We start from the raw sequence: 26,340 nt of genomic DNA, 5'->3' as shown, positions 1-26,340 counted from the left end.
TATACTGTTTATTCTCTTTACGTGTTCTTTTCCTCTAGAAATAGGAATATATCACAAATATATTTCCATGTCATTAAAGAGTCTTCTATAAGAACATTTTTAATGATTATCTCGCTGCATGGTGTCACAGTTTACATCATATCCTGGGTTGGGCTTTTAAGGGATTCCTATCCTTCACCATTCTAGATACGCTATGCTGATTTAATTTCCTGTCTCTTATGGAGCATGGCGCACCTAACCCTCACCCCACAAACAGCCCCTGGAAGAAGTAACCCTGTACATCCTATGACAGTTCTCTTCCCAGACCAACAATAGTTGATTGGATGAAGTCAGTCAATCCATTGGCACTCAGCAATCAGTCCAAATCAATCAAGAATTTTAACTAAGAGAAGCAGAAAATGCAGAAGGCAATAGGCATTTCAAATGCTTTCATTTGAAAGCCTTGCATGCTTTGCAACCTAATACTTGCAACCAAAAGAAGCTAGACTAAAAAAACTGTGGCAAAGCTCAAGGCTGAATCTTTCTTTTTTAACCGATTCATGCTTATTTCATAGAATAATGCTTAGAAGTGGGATGCTAGCTCAACTTTATATATTTAAAAAAATTTTTTGACTTAATATTGCCAAATTGCTCTCTAGAAATGTTAAATCAGTTTATTCTCTTTCCAACCATCACTAAAGATTCGTTTTTCGATTTTATTTCCAAAATCGTATCTCACTGTTTTAAGTTGCACATTTAAACTTAAAACAAGTTCCAAGTGAGCTTTAATATTTTCTGTGGGCATTAGCCATTTGTATTTCTTCTTTCATGAATTGCCGTTAGTGATCATTTGCCCGGTTTTTTCTGAAATAATCATATTTTTCTTATTGATTTAAAATAACTCTTTATATGTTACAGACTTTAATCTTGATCAGGATCCTTTTCATTGTGAGCTAGTGGGAATTAGAAGGAAGGCAGAAAAAGATGGATCAAGGATTTGGGTGAGGGTCAGCAGCCAAAAGAGGGTCAGGTCAGGGGACGCTCCACCTCCTGACTCTCCTTCCTTTTCCCCAGTTGTGTCTTAAATGTGGAATACAGGTGTTGCTGGATACTCACAGAGACTTTCAAAGGGGTATATAAACAGAGAGATCTTTAAGTCCAGATCCTCACATTTCATATAACTTTTTCCTTAAATCGACTGCCTGAGAGCTCCTTTCCTACCTCAATTTTCCAATAGTGCTTCTCCTATTTAGAAAATCTCATTAAGGTGATTTGCACTAGTTCACGCATATTGGGAGACATTGCTATAACTACCTTTACTCCCATCTATGTGAACAAAATTTCTCAGTGTTTTTACTGAGATGCATTTTCAAAAATTAAAAATTATTTTTCTTAAGAATGGCCTATCAAAAGTTGTAATATAGGGGCTTCCCTGGTGGCTTAGTGGTTAGGAGTCCGCCTGCCAATGCAGGGGACACGGGTTCGAGCCCCGGTCCGGGAGGATCCCACATGCCGCGGAGCAACTAAGCCTGTGCACCACAACTACTGAGCCTGCACTCTAGAGCCCGTGAGCCACAACTACTGAGCCCACGTGCCACAACTACTGAAGCCCACGAGCCTAGAGCCCATGCTCCACAATAAGAGAAGCCACTGCAATGAGAGGCCTGAGCAGCGCAAGGAATAGCAGCCCCCCACTCACTGCAACTGGAGAAAGCCCGTGCACAGCAACGAAGACCCAGTACAGCCAAAAATAGATTTAAAAAAAAAAGTTGTAATATATCCATGCTGTTTTGATCAGTTATGGCGTATATTGGTCAGGATAGTTTAAGCTACCTTACAGTAACTAATAAACCTAAAACGTCAATGGCTTACCCAACAAAAGTGTATTGCTAATTTTTATATCACAGTCTGGTGAGGACAAGGAGGCTCTTTTAGGGGACTCTTCTCCAAGGGGGCCTTAGATAACTCTGCTTCCATCTTGCATCTTTGCCATCTCAGAGTTTCCAGCTTCCAACAGAGAGAGAGAGAGAGAGAGAGAGAGAGAGAGAGAGAAGGAGAACTAGAGCTCAACTCACTGTGAACTAGGACAGGAAACAATACATCACTTCTGTTCAGACTCCCAAAGGGACACTGAGAAATATAAACTTCCTGTACCTCCAAGAAGGTAAAAGGATGTGGTGAACACAGCATTATTTCTGCCACAGGTATTCCCAATAATGATTGTAATGATGACTCAATCCAGGTGAATTTTTTTTAGCAGTTAGAACCTTATGACCAGAGGTAAGAAAATAAATGCTCTAATTTCACCTTATTTTTATAGAGAAGTATGAAATGGGAAATAGTTAAATACTCTTAATCACAAAAAGACATTTTATTAGGATAAAATTCGGTAAATGAATAGAAACAAAAATACAAGGGGAAAACGAAAAGATATAAAATTTGCAACTCTTACCTAGTGTATGATAGCAGGTATCAATTTGCTGTAGTATTTATTCCATTCCATTCCATTGGATTTATCATTATTATTTATTTATTATGATGAGTTAAGTAACAGTATCACTTTAAAAAGCTGATACTGACAACAGAGCATAAATTATATCCTTTGCCACTGTTCAAGATTTTGATGAAATGTTTTAACATTACAACATAAAACTGAAGGAGGGTGCATAGTTTTTCAAAATTCCATTAGGAGATAGTGAACAAAAGCATTGCAGCCCAGTGTCCTATCCTATCTTTAAGGAAACACCCACCCAGTTTGATTTCTTTCTTAAAAAACTAAGAAAGAAAAATACACTGTAATGGAACTGCTTCTGTTGCACTGGACTTGCAGACGCCATGAGCTGCAAACCACAGTAGTTTATGACACCAACTTCCCAGGAAGTCCAGAGATAGAGAGTGCCGGGTACAGAAACATATTTCTTGGCAGAGTTCACATGTCAAGGTAACAACCAGACCCACAGTCAGCCACGCCCTGCTTAGCTTTGCGGTCAAGGTCAAGCTACCTTAGGATTTAAGTCTTCCGCCCAGGAGTCGGTGAATTCTTGCTGCCTTGTTCATCAGCTGGTCATATTCATCCACTCTCCCAGCTAAATAAGCATCCTGCCACTTTACAGAAGAATCTAAAGCAGCCTGTCTTTTTGACTGTGGAAGATGGCAGTTTTAGACAGGGTTCTAGCTCTCCTTCCTAAAAAGGCCCATTGACCTTTATTGCAAGTGAAATAGCTTATGGAAACAGTAAATGGCTAACCTCACTATACCATAAAATAGAGCTCCCTATAGACTCTTCTCTCTCAGCTCTGGCGAGAAGCCTGTAATAGAACTCATAAAAGCCTCCGTGCCATTCCCCAGGTGCAACCCTTACAGAAGTACAAATAGGAAGTTTCCAAAATTGCTTGAAGAGAAGATAGTCTAAGAATAATGCCAACTATTTAGCAGATGTTTCTTGACCGGAATTTTGAGATCACTTTCTTTTTTGCATTTGCTCTTTAACTAGTGTAAGTGACAACTGACAACATACTGGAAACATAGGAGAGGAAGCTTACATTAAAAGGCAATTGAGAATGCCATCTGATTTGGAGATTAAAAAGATAAATTCTACTTTCTGAACCAATGAAGTTAAAAGTCATAAAATAGAAACTTCTGTCAGGTTTCAAAAAATAAATAAATACCTGATTCTAAAATATTGATTGAGGGCTTCCCTGGTGGCACAGTGGTTGAGAGTCCGCCTGCCGATGCAGGGGACACGGGTTCGTGCCCCGGTCCAGGAAGATCCCACATGCCGCGGAGCGGCTGGGCCCGTGAGCCATGGCCGCTGGGCCTGCGCCTCCGGAGCCTGTGCTCCGCAACGGGAGAGGCCACAACAGTGAGAGGCCCGCGTACCGCAAAAAAAAAAAAAAAAAGTCAAGAATTCAGAAAGTCCTTTTCTGACCAACACACAGTCATCCACTTCACATATCTTATTTTATTTTCACTATGGAGTTTATCACTACCTGACATTTTCTCCTTTATTTCTTTATTGGTCTCTCTCCCCATGAGAATGTAAGCTCCATGATGATTGAGACTTGCCCATTTTGTCCACAGCTATAACCCCAGGGTTCTGAACACAGCCCAGGGTGTCGTAGACTTTCAGCACATTTTGTCAAAGAATGAGTAAATTCCCAAGCCTCAGAAGGAGCATGGACCCACAAGGGGCAGAAATTGAAAACCCAGATACAAATAATATTCATTTATGTATTCATTAAAAAAGAGAACAAACAAAGCAATAAGACACAAAGAATTGAAGGATCTTATGGAAAGAATCAAGTTTCCTAGAGGAACTAATGATATTGGGCTTCAATTCCCTGGGCTAGTGTGGGGCTGGGGGACAGGGCAAAGTGTGAAGTATACACAGAGAATATTGGTTCCATGCCTATAACTTTATATGAAAAGAAGGATTGCTAGCAAAGACTTTATGATAGTCAACCAATTATTAAGCCTTTGTTCAGTATATTTCCTGTACCCCATATCATGTGTTAGTCAGTCCTTCCTAAATATGGGTGTCCAGATGATTCCTGGTTCTGCCCTCTCAGCTTAGGTCACACCCATAGCATCACCAAATAAAAAACCTAGTCTTTAAAAGGAAGGCAATCTGTAATCTAAGAGTAATTTAAAGAGGCCTCCACCTGGTATGAGCTCCCAAGAGCACATTTTAAGTATGTAATCTACATGATTTCAGGTTATGCTGTGATTGTCTTGCTAGGGCCTTAGGGACAGACCATATGCCTGTGGATGGGTGCATGAACACTTCCTAGAAGGGAATGAATCTTTCTTTTCACTGTCGTTCTAGAAGTTATCAATACTGCACAGAGAATAAGGGCTCTGGAAGTGGGCCTTACACTTGGGTCAGAGATTATCTTTCTCCTCTTTTATGGGGGTGGGTGGGTAGTCATATTGTCCAAACTCCAGGAAGTAGAGGTTCTCTTGGCATCTGGAGGCAGGTACCCAGCCCCAAAGGGGACCCTAAGGCCAGTCCGGGATGTGCTGTTCTATTTCTCTTCCATTCACTTCCAACTTTCAGTAATGTCTTCTTGTATTTTACCGTGGTGTTAAGTGTCTTGGAGATAGAGGGGGGAATCTGTCCCACATTGGTTGGAGTGACAGAAGGGAGAAGAGCTCCCCTTCCCTGTTACCCGCAGTGAGGCTGTTATGGGGTGAGCTGAGATGGTCACCAGCAGAGGACAGCTGAGTTCAGAAGCATCTTGTGAAGGTCTCTTGTAGTAGTGACAGCTGGGTCGAGAGAACAAAAGGAGGCTCTGCCTACCTTGCTTATGCTTGAGATGGCTTCTGAAAGCATCTGGAAACCTGGAGGAATAGCTGAGGGACAATTAGAGGAAGAACTATCCCTGGCAGTCAGTTTAGTCACTAAAATTAATAAACTTGTTCCAGATAAATTCTTAGTAAAATTGAAATTTCATACATAACTTTTTTTTAACATCTTTATTGGAGTATAATTGCTTTACAATGGTGTGTTAGTTTCTGCTTTATAACAAAGTGTATCAGCTAGATGTATACATATATCCCCATATCCCCTCCCTCTTGCATCTCCCTCCCACCCTCCCTATCCCACCCCTCTAGGTGGTCACAAAGCACCGAGCTATGCGGCTGCTTCCCACTAGCTATCGGTTTTACGTTTGGTAGTGTATATATGTCCATGCCACTCTCTCACTTTGTCCCAGCTTACCCTTCCCCCTCCCCATGTCCTCAGGTCCATTCTATAGTAGGTCTTCGTCTTTACTCCCGTCCTGCCCCTAGGTTCTTCATGACCATTTTTTTTTTTTTTAGATTCCATATATATGTGCTAGCATACGGTATTTGTTTTTCTTTTTCTGACTTACTTCACTCTGTATGACAGACTCTATAAGGAATTATACATTCTAATTTTTTTCCAAGGCAGCATCTTGCTCAATAGTGAAATACAAGGTTTCCCTTTAAAGTGAAGAAAAGACAACATTGGTAACGTGTTTCACATATAATATTGTTCAAGTACTACCCAATTGGATAAGAGGAAAAAAATATATAAATAATTGAAAAGGATGAGCCCCAATGATAACTATTTATAGATGATATAATCACATAGCTAAAAGCAAGCCACATGGAAAACTACTGGAAATGATAAGATAATCCAGGAAAACTGGTTATAAAATGCAATAATCTATAACCAGTAACTTTTCTACATAAAAACAAGTTAGAAAATGTAATGAAAAAAATTCCCATTTACAAGAGTGCTCAGAATAGTAAAATACTTCACAAGAAAAATAACAATAAACGTACAGGATGTTTATGACTTGGAGGAATCTTGAAAGAATAAAATGGCATTTTCAATGTTTAGATTAAAAGTTAAATATTATAATGATGTCAACTTTCTTTAAATTAAATTATTCATTGAATGTACAGCAACAAAAATGCCAAGAAGTTTTTTTTGGTTATTGTTTGAAATCACATGTCTCAAATAAAGATATTCATTACACAATTATTATAGTTGCAATAGCCTGGAAACAATATGAATGTACATCAATAAGAGACTGGTTAAATTATAGTTTATTCCCACAGGATATCATTATGATATCCTGCTATTTTAAAAAAATAAGGGAGGGAATTCCCTGGCAGTCCAGTTGTTAGGCCTCTCTGCTCTCACTGCCGAGTGCACAGGTTCAATCCCTGTTCAGGGAACTAAGATCCTGCAAGCTGCATGGTGTGGCCAAAAAAAATAAAAAATAAAATAAAATGAAATGACATAAAATAAAACAAAATAGTAAAGTAAAATAAAATAAAATAGAATAAAGGGAGATCTGCAGGCCTGGATGTGGGATAATCTCTAAGTGTATTGTTAACTGAAAAGCTCAAGTTGCAGAAATACATACACACACACAAATGGCATACTATACCTATACATGTGTGTACATATATAAAGATACACACACATAGATATACATACACATATATACATAGATCTATTATGATGTCATGTGTAAACACACACACACACACACACACACGTGCTTTGAAGAGCACACAAGAAGCTTTGCCACTGGAGATAAGGAATGGGGGATACCTTTTTGCCATATACCCTTTTTATGCCGTTTGGTGTTTTTACTATATGTATATCTTAACTTTTCAAGAGAAAAAAAGTTTTTAAGCAATAAAATGAATAAAAGCATAGACCTAAAAAAGATACTTGTTCAGGTTAATGGTATCAAAATGTAAATGGGCATTCCCATCTACCCACTGTCCACTTCTACTCATATCCTAGAGAAACTCCTGCCCATGTGCACAAGTAGACACGTACAAGGAGAGAGGGGCATGGCATGGAGGGGGCAACTAAAACATTATCTATCTCTATAGTATCTACCGCTTAGAATGTGAATACATATTCATAATAAAACGTTGGAAACAAATATCCATCAGCGGGAGATATTTAATAAATTTTGGTACAGCTAAGGACTATACAGATGTTAAAAGGAATGCAGTAAGTCCATACATAACATAGAAAGTTGTTCATGTTACTAAGTGGAAAATCAAATTGTAGCACTATGTATGTAGTAGTAGTAATTTTTTTGTGTAAGCATAAAAAGTATATGGAAGGAAATATATCAAACCGTAAATAGTAGATGCCTGAGTAAAACAGTATTTTATCCACTTTCTCCGAGCCAAGCCTGCTCCTCCTTATTTCCTTCCAAGCTGCTTCCTGAGAGAGTAAGAGGTTTCTGGTCTGGGCTGTGAATCCTGGTGAGCTGGGTCACTGATGTAGTCCTGGCTCCAATCTGGCCTTCAGCAACTCTTTAGTGGGGTGCAGAGCTCTCTTACAGCCACCAGCAGCGTTATACTCTTGTTCCTAATCTGCAGCTCCTTGTGTGTATTGGCTCCTCGGGGATTTTGCATGAGGGGGGAATGATGGGGTTGACGTGTTTCTGTGGCTCCACCATAACCCCTAAGACATACCTCCAGGCGTCTCTAGAGGGAACTTTCCCTTTTCACTTTTTACAATCGGCGTCCATGGATTTTTGGAAAGACAGTTTATAAAACTGTAAAACAAATGTAAATTGCAAAAAGAACTTTGACATTCCTAAGAATAAGCTTAACCTTAAACATAAAAATAACACACGTAAAATGATATATCTTTACTGATGCTTCTCACCATGATGTGCAAAGGATTTGTGACCACAAGAGGATTAATAACCACTCTACTCAACCTGTTTATTTTGTTTGTTTGGTTTTTGTTATACTCATTTTTTCCTTTCCAAAATGGGTAATATACTATTACTTGATTTGTATTTAGTTAAAAAGAATATTAAATAAGTTGGATCAATCTACATCTTTACTAGATAAATTTTAGTTTACATTATTAACATTTTGTTAGGAAAAAAATCTGTTACTTTCCTTTAAGCATTTTATTAAGTCTTGATGTATTTACACATTCATTTGGAATCACATGGTCTCCTCTCCCTTTCTTTTCCCTTCTCCCATGACAGAAATTCTCTGAAATAATTTTGGAAAAGAAAATTTGATTACTGAGTCAAAAGCTACAAAAATATTAATGCCTCCTGATGCAAGTTTTCAGTTTGCTTTTTCAGCTTAACTTCTTTGATTTTGCAATACCTTATAAGGTATAAGTGTATTCATTTAATACAAGCCTCAACAGCTTTAAGCAATACATGTAATTTTTTAACTGCTAGTTAATGTACACCAAAGTTTCCCTCTTTATTCCTAAAATAGGCCCATCTTCTGAGACATATCTGTTTGTTTACTGATAAACATCATGAGAGACTCTCTCGCTGAAAGTCTTCCCACATAAGGAAACATGTTTGTGAGACATCTTTCCTGACCATCAGTATCACATAATGCTTTATCCTTACGAGATCCACAAATCATAAGATATTCAGTGAAAATGGACATTGTAGGATATCACTTTGACGTACAGTCAGTTCAAGGGCGACTGAATGGTAGCGCAGGTGTGTGGCGTGTGACTCATGCAGGCCCTACCCCCAGGTGCAGTGAGTTACTCAGCCGGCAGAGAGCTCCCCTGGGATAATGGCACCATCAAGAGAACCTCTTGACACTCACTAATCTAGGCTGATAGCATCATTTAGACAAGCTAAGAGCCAAAAGAATGCCAAGGTCAGTGTTTTTGTAGCAAGAATTAATTTTTAGTAATTTAAAAATGAAAATGGTAAATAACATTTAAGACAGTCTTAGAGAAATCATGTCGTAGTCCAACACTAGGAACTATACAGCTATTTTCAGTTTTGCATATGGCCTTCCATTTCTTATAGATAGCTAGCTAGTTACAATCATGGGTGTTTTATCTTCTGTTTCTCTCAGTCAGCTTTATATCACAAGCATGGTTCCATGTTTGTATAGAGCTTTCATAATTATTATTTTTAATGGCTGCATGAAGGCCATTTGATTAATTTTATTACTCTGTCTATTCCAGTGCCCATTATAATGCTCCTGATGAGAACATAGGATGGTGCTAGTCTAAGTGCTAGTGCCAAAACACCCCGGTTCAAATGTAAGTTTAGCAACCTCTGTGCCTTAGTTTTCTGGTCTTTAAAATGAGGTTGATGACAATTCCAACCACACCGGTTTGTCATGATTAAATGAATTCATTTGCATAAAGTGCTTAGAATGGTGCCTGGTACGTGGTGAGCAGTCAATAAATGTGAACTATTATTATTGATGTATAAATGACTTTCGAGCCTTCAAGTCATCTCTTGCTTTTGCTATTACAGACAGCAGTGCAATGAACATCTCTACTTATCAGATGTTTTGCTTCTGTATAATTATTTCCTCAGATTAAATTTCTAGGAATCAGATTTCTGGGTCAAAGAATTTATCACAGTGATTACTTTTAAAGAAATTCCTTGAACTATTGCCCTTGAAGAAAATGTGATGGCATGGAAAACAAATACTAGTTGATATAAAAGAGATGATCAGGAAGGGAAATCATGGCTTTATTTATAACAGTAATTTAGTAAAACCCCATTTTATTCATAAAACTGGGTAGGTAGACCTTATACAAAGAGCCTGGGTTCCATTCAACTGATTTAATCCAATAAGTATTTCCCAGTCTGCTCTATGCTTGTTCCATGCTAGGTGTTAAGCAGAGTATGGAAGGCTATGAAGTGGCCTTTGTCCTTAAAGAGTCATAATCTATGTAAGAAGGTAAGATATGAAGGTAGTATGAGACTATAGAATCAGGGGCCAAATTACTTTATTTTCATCCAAAATCTGTGGTACAGACACCAAATATTAGGCATAGTCAGCTGGCAATAAAGAGATAATATTCAGTTTCTGGTGAAGAAAAAAGTGCATGTGGGAGAGAGGGGCAATGATACAGATGAACTTCTATACAAAACAGAAATAGACCCACAGACATAGAAAACAAACTTACGGTTACCAAAGGGGAAGGGGTGGGGTATGATAAATTAGGAAGATGGGATTAACATATACTCACTACTATATATAAAACAGATAACCAACAAGGACCTACTATATAGCACAGGGGACTCTACTCAATATTTTGTAATAACCTATAAGGGAAAAGAATCTGAAAAAGAATATATATATATATATCTGAATCTCTGTGTTGTACACCGAAAACTAACACAACATTATAAATAAGCTATACTTCAATAAAAAATTAGTTCATTGATTAAATATACATAGGGAAAAAAAAAGAAAGAGAAAAGTGTGTGACCATCCAAGTGATAACTAAATTGAGCTCCACTTTTTTTCTCAGAATCTAACATTTTATAATTGCTTTCAATACACCTCAAACCAACAGGCCAGACCTGCATTTGAAATCATGCACAGAAACTGTTTGCTCTTGCTAAAACACATTCTTATCCCTGCCAGTTAAGATAAAAGCACTCCTCAGACTTCAACTGTGGGCTTTAGCCAAGGGGTCCAAAAGGGGTGCTCAGGAGTGGAGATGGCTTTGGTGGAGAACTGGGGGTGTGTGTGTCTGTTTAGGAAGGGCCTCTGCTAGCTGAAATAACAAAATCATCTCTATCTCGCCTGTTTTTAGGGAGCAGTGCTAACGTGTCTGGAACAACCAAAATCTCCCACCACCACTCCGCTGTCCTCTCTCTTTTGTCTCAATGTCCAAGGAAGGGGGTCCAACTGCCTCTCCTCTTTGAGATGAGCAAGCTCACTGATTTCCAGGAAGCCAAACCTGAAATAGAAGCAGAGCCTTTTCTTATCGTTGAGGAAGACTTCCCAATCACTGTAAACCCTTTCCGTAGGGGGCAAGCCCCGTATAAAGGGTTTTCCGGTCTTTGAAAATGGCCTGACAAACACCATTGTTGTGCCTTATCCAGCAGTTATCAAACTGCCTACTATGTACAGATCCTCTCAAACTGACAGGTACCAGATGCCCCCAGAAGGCTTAAGCCTCTGCAATGTCCAGAGAAGGAGATGCTTTGCCCAAACAGGTCCCCAAGCAGACAAGTGAAACTGTCTTCCTTATATGGTGAAAAGTGCCCTGTCGCTTTAAGGCCAAGAGACTGGGCTGCAGATGGTCCCTGGGAAGTTTGCGGGCAGCCCCATCCTGTATCTGAGCCTCGCAGCTGTGCAGGTGAGTTCCCAAACCTTCTTTCCCCAATTTGCCCTCTGCAGTCTCTCTCCTGGCGTGGCTGGTTGGAAATGCTGTTACAGAGGGCTAGAGAAATTCAGGGTCAGTAGAGATGGTGTTGTTTGGAGAAGTTTGAGTTGAAGGGAAAGAACAAGGTTACTAGGGAAATGTGCAGTGATGCAGCCAGTGAGGATGCTTCTAACTTCCAGTGGGGCGGAAGCATCCAGATTACAAGAGGCCCTGAGGCTTTTCAGGACAGGGCAGGGGAAACAAATTCAGCAGCGGAAGAGGGACAGATGCTAGGTAAGACCCCACAGGGCTAAGTATGGAATTCTGAGCTATAGAACCTGGTCAGCTGCAAGTTTAAACCAGACATAGGTGGGAGGAAATAATGCTTCTGCAAATGCTGAAGGCTTTGCAGAGCTACAGGGCTGACTGCAGAAGAGAAAGTGAACGCGTATGTTTGCAGCATCTACTGGAATGGAAGGCTGCAGCCTTAACCCTTCGTTCAACCTGGCTGATTAGCAAGTAGGGTTTGACAGCACAGAGCACAGGGTGAGGGTGGGGATGCCTGCGTGGAGTATTGTGGTAGAAGACTAAAATAAATGGATAAGACTATGATCGTGGAACCGCATCTCTGGTATCCCCACAGTACCGCCTGCAGAGAAAAGAGATTTTTCTAAGCTCAGAAATTCTGTGTCATCCACAAGCAAAGAACTGGAAGAAGAAGCCTCATTTAAGCTGATTACTGCTCTGTCATTTACTAATTCAGTTTCCTGACTTCTTTTAGCCTGTGGCCTGGAGCCTCCTAAAATATTAATTTGGAATTAACGAATAGAACTTTTTAAAGGCTAAAGATGAGCTAGCAAAGCCCTTTAACTGAGCCCACTCATCAGCTACAACCAAAATAGAAGTCCACCCAAGAATTTAAAAAGAGAGACGCCAGATTGTAGGACTGGGCTTGTTTTCCCTCCTGGTTGAGTCTGGGGCCATTCATCATTCAGAGGCCAGTGGTTTCTCTACAGTTGTTGTGTGGGGAGTGAACACGGAGGCTGGATTAAAATTCCTTACATACCCCATGCCTTTCAAAAATATTCATTCATCTGGGTACTCACTGAAGAATTCGTTTTATTATTAACTAACAAGTGCTCTATCTACTTGTTTTCTAAAGACAGAATGTTCATGAAAAAAGATTTGTTTTATCAACAGGGGTTTGTTAGCGCAAGGGTTCCCCTTTTCTCACTTCTGATGGCTGGGCCAAGTGGGGATTATAGCTTGCTGAATAGGAAGATCTGTTCTTGACTCTAAAAACAGCAAAGGGCTCTACTTGGGCCTTACCCATTCAGAAACGCTGATGTCCTGAGCAGAAAGTTAACTTTTGAGTTCATAATTTGGAAGGGAACAGGGTGCGTGGGTATAATGTTGCTTCCTTTGTTTCAAGTTAAATCCAGAAAGCAGTGTCAAATATACTGCTTTCAAATATGAACGCTGCCAAGAAAAATAAAATCCAATCCCCAAAGCCGGAAAATCTCTAAAAGTAACAGACTGTGACCTTTCATAAGCTAAATCAAAGTGTTTAAAAGGAAAAAAGATGTGGCTTCCTGAACATTTCACATGGTGACCCTCAATCACATACTGACTGCACAGCATCTCTTAAGCTATTTATTTTATCTGTGCCTCGGATTCCTCACCAGTAAACCGTGCATTGTTGGGAGGGACTTTCCAACGAAGTGGAAAGATCCATTGGAGCTGGAATTGAGCAAATCTGGGTTAAATTTCCAGTCCCTTCATTTATTCCATAACCTTAGACAAGGTACACAGCCAGTCTGAACCTCGGTTTCCTTATTTGTAAAGAGAGTAAATAATTAACAATGTCATTAGAATTAGAGGAACCTACCAGTACACAGGCTCAGGCCTGCGGGTCCTTGGACTTGGAGAGCAGGATGTCCTGCTCCCAAGCAGGAACCTTTGTATCTTGCATGAAAAATGGACTGTCTAAAAATGGGTGATTTTGGGATTTCCCTGGTGGCGTAGTGGTTAAGAATCTGCCTACAAATGCAGGGGACACGGGTTCGAGCCCTGGCCCGGGAAGATCCCACATGCCGCGTAGCAACGAAGCCCGTGGGCCACGACTACTGAGCCTGTGCTCTGGAGCCTGCTAGTCACAACTGCTGAAGCCCGCATGCCACAACTACTGAAGCCCGCATGCCACAACTACTGAAGCCCGCACGCCTAGATCCCGTGCCCCGCAACAAAAGGAGCCACGGCAATGAGAAGCCTGCACACCACAACAAAGAGTAGCCCCTGCTCGCCGCAACTAGAGAAAGCCCACACACAGCAACGAAGACCCAACGCAGCCAAAAATAAATGAATACAATAAATAAATTTATTTTTCAAAAATAAATAAATAAAAAATAAAAATGGGTGATGTTGAGAAGGGCAAGAAGATTTTAGTTCAGAAGCGGGCCTAGTGCCATACCATGGAAAAGAGAGGCAAGCACAAGACTGGGCCAAATCTCCATGGTCTGTTTGGGCAAAAGACAGGTCAGGCCCCTGGATTTTCTTACACAGATGCCAGCAAGAACAAAGGCATCTCTTGGGGAGAGGAGACACTGATGGGGTATATGGAGAATCCCAAGAAGTACATCCCTGGAACAAAAATGATTTTCACAGGCATTAGAAGGGGCTGACTTGATAGCTTATCTCAAAAAAGCTTCTAATGAGTAATAGTTGGCCATTGTCTTATTACAAAACAGAAGTGTCTCATGGCTTTTGTTTTATGTGTACCGTATTTAAATCGGCCTCATACACCAGAATTCCAATCATGAATGGCTGGTAGGATATTTCTTTTGGACGGCCCTGATTTATATAGATTGACTCCTAGTTAAATTAATATGATCAGCTTTTTGAATTTTGACACTAATTCCAGCTCAGGAAGTACTATCCCTGTTTTCCCCTTCTAAAGATATGATTGGACTTGATGTTCAACTCTTCAGAGAGATGGTGAACGCCATCTCAAAACCTACAGGAAATTGGTTTTATATTTAAATTTATATAACTGGTTATATTAATATATTTAAATACAGAGGATATCCCTTCACTGTCTCATAGAACAGTAAGACTCACCTGCATTTCACGTTGTGTTCGTTAGCCTGCTAAAGGCAAGGGCTGAAGACAAGCTGGCAATGTCCACTTTATCTTTTTGGTCTTAACTATGCCAATTAAATTAAAATTCCCTGTATCTAAAATGTTGTCTTTTACTTAATGAAAGGCATTTTAGTGTGGTTTATGTATAATATCAAATAAAGAATATTTAATACTTCTCACATTTCATAGGTGATCTATAAGATCAAATGCTTTTAAAATTTAGCATCACAAGCTATTGCAGCAAACTTTGCTTATGAATTCTTTACCAAGTCAAACTAAGTTATAATTCAGGATTGTCTTTTAAACAGCTATTCAAAAACACATGCAACTGTAGCATTACCATATATGCATGATTGGCTATGGTGCTTTTGCCAACTTGTTAGAAAGATTAGATGAGATATACCATCAGCACAAATTTGTAAATTATGTGATCCTAAGGCTGAAGATAATTAAAAACAAAGTCATGGATCAAAAATAAATAAACAAATAAAGAAAGAAGAAAAATTATTAAAGGAACTTTAGAATCCAGTAGAGTTTCCAAAAATATTATGTTACAGTTCCTTCTTTTCCTTTATGACTTAGGAAACTATATTGTTCCTTGGGGGAGGAAATGAGTTTTGAGAGTGGAAACCAGTTCTGTAGCACAACTTTAGAACCACTGCTAATTCACCCCCTTCTCCCCACCCTCCTTCAAAAAAGGATGCCCAACTGCCTTGGAAATCCATTCCTAGTTATTAACCAGGCTCATTGATCAGAAGTCCTTCTTAAAGCAAACCCACTTCTACCTATTTTGTGTTCAGAAATACAAAGAATTGTTGGTTTTCTTCCCAGGGTATAGTTATTCCATATGCGTGAAAGACAAGGTAAGCCACCTCAGAATCTCAATAAAGGTGGTCTATCCAAAAGCAAGTTTAAACAGCATTTTTAAAGGAACTTTTTTTGGTTGTTATTAGGAGCCACCTCTTACAAGTGGTTCAATAATAACTAATCGCTACCTTTCTGTAAAATCTCCTAACATGTTCACACAGCCATCTTTAAGAACATGGTTAGTGCTACTCTCAGAATTTTCATCATTCACTTCAGGCCATCGTAAGAGCAGGGTTGCCATACCTGCAATGGGGCTATGTGTAGGACACATTTTTAAACTGAAAACATTCTCTCCACCAGCTTAGAGAGGTGGTGATAAATTTCAGCAGCAGAAACATTCCATTGGAAGCACATATCACAGCACATGCATCAGCTGGGAGTTGAGAGCTGTCATTTTTAACTCAATGACAAGGACCTAAGGGTAGGTCACCCCTGTAGCCAATCTTCTAGTGGTGGATTAACACCCTCTGTCAGCAGGCTGGTGTTTAGGATCCACTCTTGGCCACTTAAAGCAGCTGTGGGACCTGGGTTAGTTCCTTTACATGTCTGAGCCTCAGTTCTATGGCCTGCCTCATGGGAATGATAGCATATCCACGTATGTGGTTATGGGAAAGACAGGAGAATTGGCAGTGCAGAGCTCAGTAATTATGTTGGATCCAAACGCCTGATGGTCTCTAATAAGGTCCTTGTTCTTTACTAATAAGACACTGGCCATAGACCTTGTCTACACCCTTTAGACCAATCTGCAAGTATGAGTATGTGGCCAAGAATGTGTGACTTAAACTTTTAATAAAAGTTAAGTTTCAAGTTAGGTGGAAGCAAAGAAAAGTAGAGGCTGAGGCCATTCTACATCGTGCTGCAGGGGTTAACTTTGGAAACAGGTTTAAAATCTGCTGGGTCACACAGGACTTTGGATTGATTACATTCTTTAAAAATATTTTATAAGTTTTGACCCCGTGGGAGGTACTTCTGTGTCTGGTACACTGGAAGAAAGAGTCAGAATGGGGGAACACGATGGTCTAGATTGAGCAGGTAGGGTACAGAAATCCTGGTGGAGCTGAATCTCTTGACACATCTTTGATGCCCCCTCCTCCCCACTGACCCCATGCACCTTGAGCTTGTCAGATGCGATTCTTTCATGAATTCACCAAGCTGGGGAAGCTTGAAAAAGTGTCTAGTCGGCTTCTTGCCTTCAGTCAGAGCTGCTCTTGAAACAACCAAGAACAAGGGCCACCTACCTCTGCTCAGGGAAAGAGCCTTTCAAGTCCCATCTGTTGTCTGCCTGCACTGGGGCTGCATTTGGGAAGTTATCCTTATGCCTTGTGCTACAAGCCCGTTTTCTCCCAGCGAGCTCTGGGTCTGTCCTTTGTTGCAGCAAATTGCTATCCTGCCTGTGGAAGTGGCCACTAGGGTGGGGCATGCTCATGGTCACAGCCTCTACGAGGGGCAGCACTGCTTGTTTCCTCTCTGATTAATGAGCAGGTGAGCAGACATGCTTCTGCCTTGACGTTATCACATCTATTCCCCCTCCACCTTCCCTCTCCCTACTGCAGTGCTTCCCAAACTAGAGAGAGCGTGCATCAGGAAAGCTTGTTAACACACACAATGCTGGGACCCATCCCCAGTGTTTCTGATCTGTAGGTCTGTGCTGGGGCCTGAGTACTTGCAAGTTGTAATAAGCTCACAGGTGGTCTCGGAACCACACTTTGGGAACCACTCATCCAACACTCAGTCTCACTCTGGTGTTTCCGGTAACTTGCACCGCCTCCTACATACCAAGATAATACCTCCTCTCTGTTCCTGGGGGTGGGGATGGAGGTGTGAAATAGAGCCTTCTCCTTACCACTGTTCTGTGCGACTATTTAGTGAATTCTGATTGTAACAAGCATGGTACTAAATACTTTACAGACATTATTTGCACTTTCCCAATAACCCTACAAGTTTGATGTTATGAGACAAACAGAAAGAGTGTGAGAAACCAAGATCTCACCAGTGACCAAGAGCAGATGTGGTGTTCAAACTCAGACTGATCTGGAAAGATTTGCTCTTTCCACTATTCCAGGTCTGGCAAATAGATGTTTAACTTGTGTGTCAACTCCCATTCACTGGTAGCTGCTGCCTGGAGCACTGTGTTGAGAGTCCCATGTGGAACGGGTGCTCAGCAAGAGGAAGTACTAGGATTGGTGAGCTGTACCTGCCGAGATGCAGGAGTGGAGAATGAGAACCCAGGTGCTGTGTATTTGCCATCCCCACACGATGCCTTGTTTGGGAATCAATTTTGTCAGCTACTAAAATCAGATGAGAGATGGGTATTCAAATTTGTTCCACAGAGAACAGTAAAACTTATTTCCTTTTTCATCCCCTTCTCTAAAGGGTGAATCTAAATTTCTTTTTTAATTAATTAATTTTATTTATTTAGTTTTGGCTATGTTGGGTCTTCGTTGCTGCGCGCAGGCTTTCTCTAGTTGTGGCAAGCAGGGGCTATTCTTCGTTGCGGTGCACAGGCTTCTCATTGCAGTGGCTTCTTTTGTTGCAGAGCACGGGCTTTAGGCACGCGGGCTTCAGTAGTTGTGGCACACGGGCTCAGTAGTTGTGGCTCGCGGGCTCTAGAGCGTAGGCTCAGTAGTTGTGGCGCACGGGCTTAGTTCATGTGGGATCTTCCCAGACCAGGGATGGAAACCGTGTCCCCTGCATTGGCAGGTGGATTCTTAACCACTGCACCACCAGGGAAGCCCCTGAATCTAAATTTTTGAGGCTAGATTTGAAAAGGTATAAAAACTTGTAAAGTAAAATGAAATGCAGCTAGTATATAGATAGTAGGAGCCACCGTGGACATTTATCCTTAAAGTGACGGGGACGAGTGAACTTATTAATTATGTATGTCTCTGTACGTTATATGTCTTTCAGTGTGACCTAATAGATCGCCTTATGCTGAAAGAATCCACTGTGACTTAATAAGGAGGCAATGACATTTCTGGTTTTATTTCTCCCTCCATCACTAATATTCAGTGTGAGATTTGTTATTTTTAGTGTCTTAGTGCTTTATCTAAAAAATGAGTTTCATAATGCTTTTCTGCTTCTTCCTAATATGTATTATGTACATGATTAAATGAAAAAATAACTTTATGGCATCTATTATTCAATCAACAAGTATTTATAAAAATTTATCCCCAGGCTCTGGGGATATAGCAGCAAACAAACAGACTGCTCTCATGGAACTTACATTCTGGAGAAGGGAGACAGACAGTATACAAATAAACAAAGAAGAAAATTGTGTATCGTGATAAGTATACGTAGTGAGAGTGACTCTGTGTGTATGCGTGTATGTGTGTATGTATTTCTATTTTAGATGGGGTGGTCCAGGGAAGGTCTTTCTGAGGTGGTGACATTTAAGCTAAGACTTGAATGTGGAAAAGGAGCCAAACTGGGTGGTCTGGGAGTGCTTCTTTTCCAGGCAGAGAAAAGAACCCATGCAAAGATCCTGAGGTTGAAGGTAGGTAAGGGCCAGATCAAGTAGGCTAGTAGGGATTTTCAGCCGGGGGTGATGCAACCCTCCTTCCCCTACCTAGGTGGTGTTTGAAGATGTGCAGCGGGTGATTTGGGTGCAAAATATGGAATCGAGGACAGAGCACTATTGGCTTTTGTGGGCAGGACCAGGGATGCTAAACATCTTATACTGCTTTGGATGAAGGCACGTGAGAAGACTTGTGCCGCTCATACTGTCCTGAAGATATTGTCTCTGTTGAGAAATCCTGAAGAATCTCCAAGGCCAGGGTGAGAAGTTTGGATTTTATCCTGTGTAGAGTGAGAAGCCCTTGGAGAGTTGTAAGCTTTAAAAGATGATCTTTAAAAGATCATTTTGGCTACTGAGTGGAGAGTGAACTGGAAGAGACAAGGGTGAAAGCAGGGAAATTCAACAGGCAGCTGTCTCGGTAATCCAGAGTAGAGACGATGGTGGCCTGGGCAGGGGGGTCATGGTGAAGGTTTTGAGAAGTATTTCTACCTTCAAGAAGAAGACTGCTTAAATAAATATAAAATGCCATGTCTCATGACACCTTATGTTATCGTTTGTCTTCCTTAAAAGACTTTACAGTTTGGGAATCCACTGGTTTCCTCTGTAGCCGTTTAAGAGAATCCTTGCGGCACCGAATTACAGACCTCGCCCTTTCAAATGCAAGTCCTTATCCTCTTGCCCTTCACCCTCACGGATCTGTGTGCATTTCAAGTTGTTCGTAGCTCGGGAAGGTAATCTGTTTGATTTGGGCTTGTAAAAAGAGAGAAAATTACATGCGCTTCTTGAATAACAATATGTGATTTCTCTCTCTGAAGGGTCAATAGGAATTAGCCTACATATATCATTTTAGGAAACCGGTTCCTAATCACATGAATAAGAGGGACCAAGTCCACATTTTTTCTGCTGAAAGAGGAACATTAAGTGAACATCAAAATCTCTTGAAGAGATTGCAGGCATCTCAGTACTAATTTTACTCGGGCATTAAAGCCTCGCCAATAGTTTTCAGGTGCATCAGCTACTCCCCAACAAAGGCAATTCAGCTTCCACAATTTTAGAGAATCCTCCTTGCTGCTACCTTCCTCTCTCTCCTCATAGCCACCTCTTCTTCCTGTCCCCCCACGGAAGTGCCCCTACACTGTCCTCGGAGTGTCCCTGCAAATGCAGAGATCCATAAAGCAACAATGTGGGAAGCTATTAGCTCACCTGCAGAAGAACCCACTTCTCAGACATCTGGGGGGAGAAGCCTCCTGGCCCCCAGGCTGAGATGCGGGGGTGGCAGGAGATGAAGAGAGAGGAGACAGCTGGTTTCAGGCCACCGCGCATGGGTGAATGGTCCCACTGAGTGTGGAAGTCAAGAGGTGGGTCTTCCCACCAGAACCTTGCATCCTGAGAGCGGAGGTGGGGTAGTCACCAGAGAAACACTGGGAACTGGATGCAGGCAGGCAAAACAACACACCACAGCCTCCAGCTAGAGCTGGTGGAGCCAGGTACGCACCCACCGACATCCTGCCTTCCAGTTTCTAGATAAAGCTGAAGAAGAGAAACAGAAAGTGGATAGGACCATCCCCCCCAAAACAAATGATTGAAACCCATCACCTAATCTACATAAGCCAAGCTCCCAGGAATTAAAAAAGCAAGTGGTCTCACTGAACTGTAAAAACCAAGGAAGAGGAAGCTCCGCCTTCACCTCTGGGCACAGGTGTGGCCCAGCAAGAGGTGGGCCACCTCACTGCTGACCGCAAAGGGGGAAACCAGGACCACGTATTGGAAGGGAAGGAGCAAATGTTTCGCATTAGCAGATCCTGTCCCAGCTACCAAGTAGCCATGTGGATTTGGACAAGGTCACCTTCTTGGGCTTCCAAAATAGAGTTGATCAAAAGCTCTTTCAGACTCTGATGTGCCTTGAGGCTGTAATTCATAATTCAGCTCAAGGTCTCCATGGTTCCCCTAAAGCCTCTTGCAAAACAAACCTCAGCTCGCCCAACTCCTATTTCCCTCTCTGTCTGAATTAGTAACTGTTCTCATGCTGCCCCCGTTGGGTCCTGAGAACTCTCCTGTTAGCACACCTAGAACACTACTGCTTCTCTTTCTTTCTTTCTTTGCATCTCTCTCTCTCCACTAGCTCTTCAACGCCCCACCCTCAAAGGGAGGTACCAATGTCAGGTCTTTTCTTTGAATCTCCAGGGTTTAACGCTATACCTGACAGTCACTTACTAGATGTTCAATAAATGTTTGTTGTTGAATGAATGGAAAGGGAGGATGTAAAAATAGAGAAGAACGAGCCTGAGCCAATTCAAAGCTCAGGAGCCAGCTGAGCCATATATTCTGCCCGTAAGATCCTGGACTCCTTGGAATTAAAAAGAGAGAAGAGAGAATTTTAGAAATTATAGCAATAATTTTCAGGCCTCACAGTTTCTAATACCCTATGTCTCCACTGAGATATGCCAATTTCACAGGATTTTAGAAATACTAGAGTTTTACCTAGGTTTTATGGAATGTCTTCTATTTGTAAAAGGCTAGTATAAAATTGCTGAGTAGGAATTTCCAGATCCCTTACTTCCTGACTTCATGCCTCTTTAAGCTGTTCTCGGGGAGAAAAAAAAAAAATCAGAAAGTTTAAAACTGCCTACGTCTTGTCTTCATAAACTTTGATCCTTTCACTTACTTAAAATTCATAACCACGCTGTCCTAATAATTAGAAGTGCTAAAGTACTTAGGGAAGGCCATGAGGGATGAACCCCCTGGTCTGTCTAGCCAAGTCACCAGAAATGGTGAACCCTTGCTGATACGGTGCTGGGAGGAAAGGAGGGGGCGTTGAGGCTGCCAGCAGAGGTGGCCCAGAGCATGACAGACCCAAGCTGGTCCAGTTCCAGGAGTGTGGATTTGAGGGGACTGAGATCCGGTGCAGCGTCAAAACCTTTGGGCAGCGGCCAACTGTTTGATGAGCGTTGGCCTCATCAGGGAGGACCACGCACGAGTGATTCCAGCCTCAGGAAAGGGGCCAAAAGGAAAAGGGAAACACGGTTGATTGTGCCTCTTCCTTGTACCGGGCCTGCTGCTGAACGGATGCTTCCGCAGGGCGGGGGGCAGGAAGATGCTGCCCGCAGAAGTGTGGATTCGCCAGTGGTGTCCCTGAGGGATACCGAGTGAGGGTTCCTTCCAGAACATTGCCCACAAGCAAGAAAAAAGCACATCTCCAACTTCAGCGTGGTGATGTACGATGTCTGGTTCATCCATGCATTTGTCTAAGCCACTTGAGAAGCCAATGTCATGCACTCAATGATTCTTAGTTTTTCTGTTCTGTGTAAAGAAGTGAGTCCCTTTGGCCCTCATGAGTGCTGTCCTGAGAGTGGAGAAAAGCCTACCATGAGACCGTGATACAACCAGAGCTGTACTGACAATAATAAACCTTATTCAAACCAAAAAGAGCAGGGTTTTGGTAGGCTCCCAGGGGTCTTATCTAAGGGGTGCACAAGGGGAAGGCCCTGGGAGGTGGGAGGGACTATTTATCGCAGGGCTGCCGGAGGAGTTATATCAGGAGCTCACGTTTGCTGTGACTCCGCAGGCTGTTACCAAGGCATGTGCTCGATAACATGAAGGGCTGGCATCAGTTTAAGTACCCCACAGGCCTCTTGGCCAAACACATTGGATGCTGAAGCAGCAATACCACGGAGCAGCTTAGCTAAACTCTCGACCATACCTGATTGTAAAACTTTAAGGAAAGGCAAGGGCTTACGCTAAATTTTGGATCATGTTGAGGGATCAGAAGGAGAAACAGAGGGAGAAACGTGATTAGGGCGAGACACCCAGAGGGCTTCAAAGGTACCAGAATAATCTGACTTTAAATGGAGAGGTGGGAAATGCTGGTGTTCATTTGATTATTATTCTTTAAACTGTGCCTTTATGTTTTTATACCCTGATTTGTATGTATGATATATTTTAAAATAAAAAGGCATTTAATTCCCTCCCCAAAACTAAAGACCCAGAGTCTGAATGAAAGCAACTGATCAAGAACTAAAAAAAGTTGCCAAAATAAGGCCACTAAGACCTTAAGTGAAAATTTAATCTCTCTCCCTCCCTCTCCCTCTCTCTCTCTCTCTCTCTCTCTCTCCCCCTCTCTGCCTTCACTGGTAAAATTTTTGCTGACTGGAAAAATCTCTGTGGGAGCGAGAAGCATTAGAAGTTATCTATGAATTACATTTGAGAGAAAATACTTTTTCCCCTCCCTTCCCATCCTGCTTGTCAGGGCAGGATTGATTCAGCACACGTTCTTTTCCAAAGTTGAAAGGTTAAAAATAATGCCCACCCTCTGGAAGCCATTGGACAGAAGGCCGCTTGACGTCAGAGTGTGTTCAGCTGGGCTGTCGCGCTGTCCTGCCCTCGGCCGCTGCCTTTCCCTGGGTTTGTCCGAGGCTCTCCATTACGCTCTGTGCACCAGCTCAATATTTCTTATTTTGCTTCACTCTTTACATGCCTAGAATAGCTCTTTTATTTTTCTGCTGAGCCCTGGCTTAGCCGAATTCCTTATATTTGGTTTCTTTGATCTTTCTGATCAAATTATTTTCTGTTCCACTCCTCTGAGCCTCTTCCAGTTCCCTCTATTTCTCAAGAAGCCAGGTGTTTAATAAAGAATCTGGATAAAGCTCAGGCACAATCGGGTGTACGCAGCTGCTTGCCCCCAGGTCACGTGCTGCTTTCTCCTTAAGCAGCGAAGATGGTTTACTAAAGGCATGTGACATTCCAGAGACACCACAGTGCCCTGCACGTGGCAAGTGCTCAGTAATTACTGAGTGGAGGAATTAATCAGGATCTCTTTTAAATGAGCTAGCCTACATTCCAACTTACACTTAACCTGTTGCCCCATGCCACCCTCAGACCAGGCTTCTTTCTGCTCTCAGGTTTTTCTTTCCAGCCTAATAGTTATTTCATACCTTACTTCCTTGAAGCTTTAGTTGACACATTTTTAAATTCAATTTTCTTTTGTTTCATGCTCATCTATTTAACCTCATTAGTTTAATTCATGTCGTAGGGTTTTGCAAGTAACTTTGTTTACCAGATTAGCATTATTTCTAAATTATTGTTTTACCCATTTCTCTAAATAACTGAAAATCACGTTCATATTGTCTTATTAATTCCTCTTTATTAGAAAATAGACTCTGCTTACATATGTATGACTTTTCAGTGTTTTTCTAATTGGCCACAGCACAAATTCATCATATCCTGTGATTCTGACACAGGTTTGGGTTAAGAGTAAAGATCATTGTCTTAAAATGATATGGTGTCTGGGATTTGCTTCAGAATAATCTAGTAGAAGGATTACAGGTAAAACAAGATTACTGTGGGTTGATAGTTGGCCGAGCTGGGTGATGGATACATGGGGTTCATTGTACTATTCAATTATGTAAATGTTTGAAGTGTTCCCACAATAAAAAGTTTTTTAAAAAAGAAAAATATAGATATATAAATAAAAGTTGATCCAATGGATTATTTTAAGATACAGAGAGAGGGAATGCCTCCATCATTCTCCAACCTTCCCTGTCATTGTTACCTACTGGAAGTTCAGCCAATCCTCCGCGTTCATTGTGAAGTTTAGCACTTGCTCCTCCCCTTCCTTTCTTTCCAAACTCTTATTCTCACCTGGGAGATTTCCTTGTGCTGGTGTGTGGCTCTTCCAACACCTCGCATCTGCAATGCTAATCGTCTGCACCTTCATACCCTTTCAGCAGCCCACTATCCTATCCCTTGATTTAAATGGTTTTTTACATGATGCAAATCTCTATCTGCTGACTGTCTAGCACTTTGGCTAAGGCCTTCAGGTTATGTTTTGATACAGAATTTACTTTTTATCAACATCAGTCAACACATAAAACACATGTATAATCCAGCCATTTCTGGCTTAAAATCTTTCAGGTCTCTCTCTGAACTTCAAATTCAAGACCAGTAACGTTCACATCCAGTTCATGCTTTCCTACCATTTCCAGCCTCTTTCTCTACCATCCTCCAATATTCACTCTCTTTTCCAGTTATATTAAAGTGTCTCATTTGTGGGTAACAGATCGTGCTTTCTTAGCCTCTCTAAACTTTGACCATACTGTTCTCTGAGATTCAGATGTCCTCCTGTCATTTGGCCTCTGGAGGACTTCAGCAACTTTTGTTTATACCTCAAGACTCAATTCAAGCATCACTCCTTTTGGAAGACTTCCCTGAGCTGTCCACATTGAGTTAAATGCCCCCTCCAATACTTTTTTCCATTACACTCTTTGACTACGCCCACCCTAATACTCTGAAACCCAACTGTAATCACTGATGTTCTTCTTTTCCTTTCTAGACTGTGAACTCTTTGACCTCTTCCAACTCTTTCTTTCCAAAGCCCAATCCAGTGCCTGGTACAGGTATTTCAATGAATGAGTAACTGAATGAACAGAGGAATGGAAAAATGAATGCTGTTGTCTTCTTGAGGTAGCAACTCCCTACCCAAGGGCCTTCTCTAGAGGTCTGGGTCAATGCTCTGGGTCCTGGGAAGCCCCTTCAGGCTTTGTCTCCTAACTGCCTTCTTCAACCTACCTGACCCACCTGGTTCTAGCTGTAACCCAACTGTCCCTTTCTCTACGGAGTCCTTCATACTTGGTGCTCCATCTAGACAAGTGTTGCCCAAAGTGTGATACACAATAATTTTTAGGTGATACTCAGACAAATGTATTTTGACAGTCTTGTATTTACATTCATATATTTGGCAGCAGGAAATGAGCACATAAACCCTGTAATTTCATAGAGAATATTGCTCAGGATGAGACAAATGTAGTAAGTGCCATGGTAATCAACCTTACCTGGACCTCATAAATCAGGGGTGGGACGCTCAGGTATAATCATAAGTGTTCCAAGCCCTCAATAACTGAACCATTAGAAGCACAGACAGCCAGGACTCACACCAATAGGGAAGAACTCCCATTCACTGAATTCTACAGGCACCTCTGTGTTTTATTCAGTGAAATGTTGAAATATCACTTCCTGAAGTTGCTGAGTATGTATACATACATTTAAATAATACAGATAAAACAGTAAATATCTTTTGAGCTGTCTAACTATATGCTCATGGGAGTTCAGCTTTTTAGTGGGTTAATATCGAAACTGACAGATTTGTCTCATTGATAGAGATCCTCATCTTTGTCTGAAATTATCAATTAGGATTTCTAGCTATTTTGATCCAAAAGTTCCATTGTCA

General features: G+C 41.4%; 3 protein-coding genes across 3 annotated transcripts in view; all 3 read left to right on the top strand.

Annotated features, from left to right (window-relative positions):
• The window catches only part of SCHIP1 (schwannomin interacting protein 1), a 575,521-nt gene that overhangs the window by 409,674 nt on the left and 139,507 nt on the right, over window positions 1-26,340 (top strand). The window lies entirely within an intron of this gene.
• IQCJ (IQ motif containing J) overlaps window positions 1-26,340 on the top strand; it is a 658,546-nt gene that overhangs the window by 626,828 nt on the left and 5,378 nt on the right. The window lies entirely within an intron of this gene.
• On the top strand, window positions 14,071-14,280 carry LOC132424235 (cytochrome c-like). The gene has a single exon (XM_060010023.1). It carries the CDS (start codon window positions 14,071-14,073, stop codon window positions 14,278-14,280), a length of 210 nt encoding a protein of 69 aa, XP_059866006.1.

This window comes from Delphinus delphis, chromosome 4 (assembly GCF_949987515.2).
Source record: "Delphinus delphis chromosome 4, mDelDel1.2, whole genome shotgun sequence".
NCBI classification, from domain to species: Eukaryota; Metazoa; Chordata; class Mammalia; order Artiodactyla; family Delphinidae; genus Delphinus; species Delphinus delphis.
The sequence above is the reverse complement of the archived record's forward strand: the minus strand, read 5'-3'. Positions and strand labels throughout refer to the sequence as shown.

Coding starts and splice junctions, on each gene's coding strand:
- LOC132424235 (XM_060010023.1), top strand. CDS start 14,071: ATGGAAAAGAGAGGCAAGCACAAGACTGGGCCAAATCTCCATGGTCTG.